We start from the raw sequence: 1,391 nt of genomic DNA, 5'->3' as shown, positions 1-1,391 counted from the left end.
TCAAATTTTCTGACTGAGCAGCTTCAACCCACTAAGAGCAAATACTCTTCCTACAGTCTTTGGTCGTTCGGTTTGCGATCCTGATCCAACGACACGTGTTCTTGGTGGTTCAGAACATTGAGTGCTAATATGTCCTTTACCACTACAGTTGAAACAGGTAATCTCCTTGTCACGACATTCTGACTTGTTATGACCAACACGTCCACACTTCCCACATCTCCCTGAAAAAGTAGATCCTCCAACACTTCCAGTAGTATTTACAGTGGTTCCTCTAGTAAAGGAATTACTTCTATTATTAGTAGTCATATTCCCTTGAAATCTTGTAGGGTTGGAATAAGGCTTACTTCTACCAGAAGTATTAGAATTCACTGTACGAGCAGGGCCTCCAGCTCCTTTATAGAAAGCAGCACGAGCACGGTTGTCACGATCATAAATACTGCACTTATTAACCAGAGTGGGAAAATGATATATCTCCTGATAGTTGATTGCTGTTTTCACTTCAGGACGCAGACCATTTACAAACTTTATGCATTTGGCCCTTTCCCCACCTTCACCATGATAGTGTGTACAGTAGCGGACCAAAGCATCAAACTTTGCAGCATATACCTCTACCGTATCGTTTCCTTGTTTTAGTTCAAGAAATTCCATTTCCTTCCTACTCCTTACATCATCTGGAAAATATTTTTCAAGAAAGACCCTCTTGAAGTTCTCCCAATTCAAATGTACGCCTCCATCAATTATCCTCCGAAGTGCTCCTTCCCACCAAAAGTAAGCATCAGCTGTCAGCATGAAAGTGGCTAGCTTCACTCTCTCTGTAAGGGGACAATCCATAACATTAAAGATTTTCTCGATCTCTGATAACCAATTCATAGCGGCATCTGGGTCATAACCTCCTTTGAAAGTGGGTGGATTATTCCTCTGAAATTGCTCCAACCAGTTAGGAGCAACTCCATTCATATTATTGTTGTTCATAGCTTGGGCTAATGCTTGGAGAGCATCAGCAATCGCACGATCATTTCTACCAGCCATATTCTAAAGAAATAATACAATTAATAGACATAGGCAAGCATCATATCAACATAATAGATCTCACAATCAATTCATTTATCAATAAATATAGTAGACACATAACTCACGGCCGATAAAATCAACCAGGCTCTGATACCACTAAATGTGACACCCTCTACCCCAACATCATTAATAAACATAAACTATATTTATAAAAGATTTTCATAGAATGATATAAAACAATAAGTATCATAAGGTAGAAGATGCACATTCATAATTCATACACATAAATATTAAACTCAAGAAGTTATTATAAAACAAAGATTATAAATTAATCCCAGTAAAGGTGGCAGTGCCTCCTAGTTAGGAATCAATTTATAATT

At 38.2% G+C, this 1,391-nt stretch overlaps 1 protein-coding gene across 1 annotated transcript; it reads right to left on the bottom strand.

The window, feature by feature from the left end:
- LOC145957787 (uncharacterized) lies at nt 1-972 on the bottom strand. Its single transcript, XM_083074190.1, has one exon. It carries the CDS (start codon nt 970-972, stop codon nt 1-3), a length of 972 nt encoding a protein of 323 aa, XP_082930316.1.
- Nucleotides 973-1,391: the final 419 nt, after the last annotated feature.

This window comes from Cajanus cajan, chromosome 5, assembly GCF_000230855.2.
Source record: "Cajanus cajan strain Asha chromosome 5, NIPB_CcT2T_4, whole genome shotgun sequence".
Classification (NCBI taxonomy): domain Eukaryota; kingdom Viridiplantae; phylum Streptophyta; class Magnoliopsida; order Fabales; family Fabaceae; genus Cajanus; species Cajanus cajan.
Note: the sequence above shows the minus strand (reverse complement) of the source record. Positions and strands in the feature narration are given on the sequence as shown.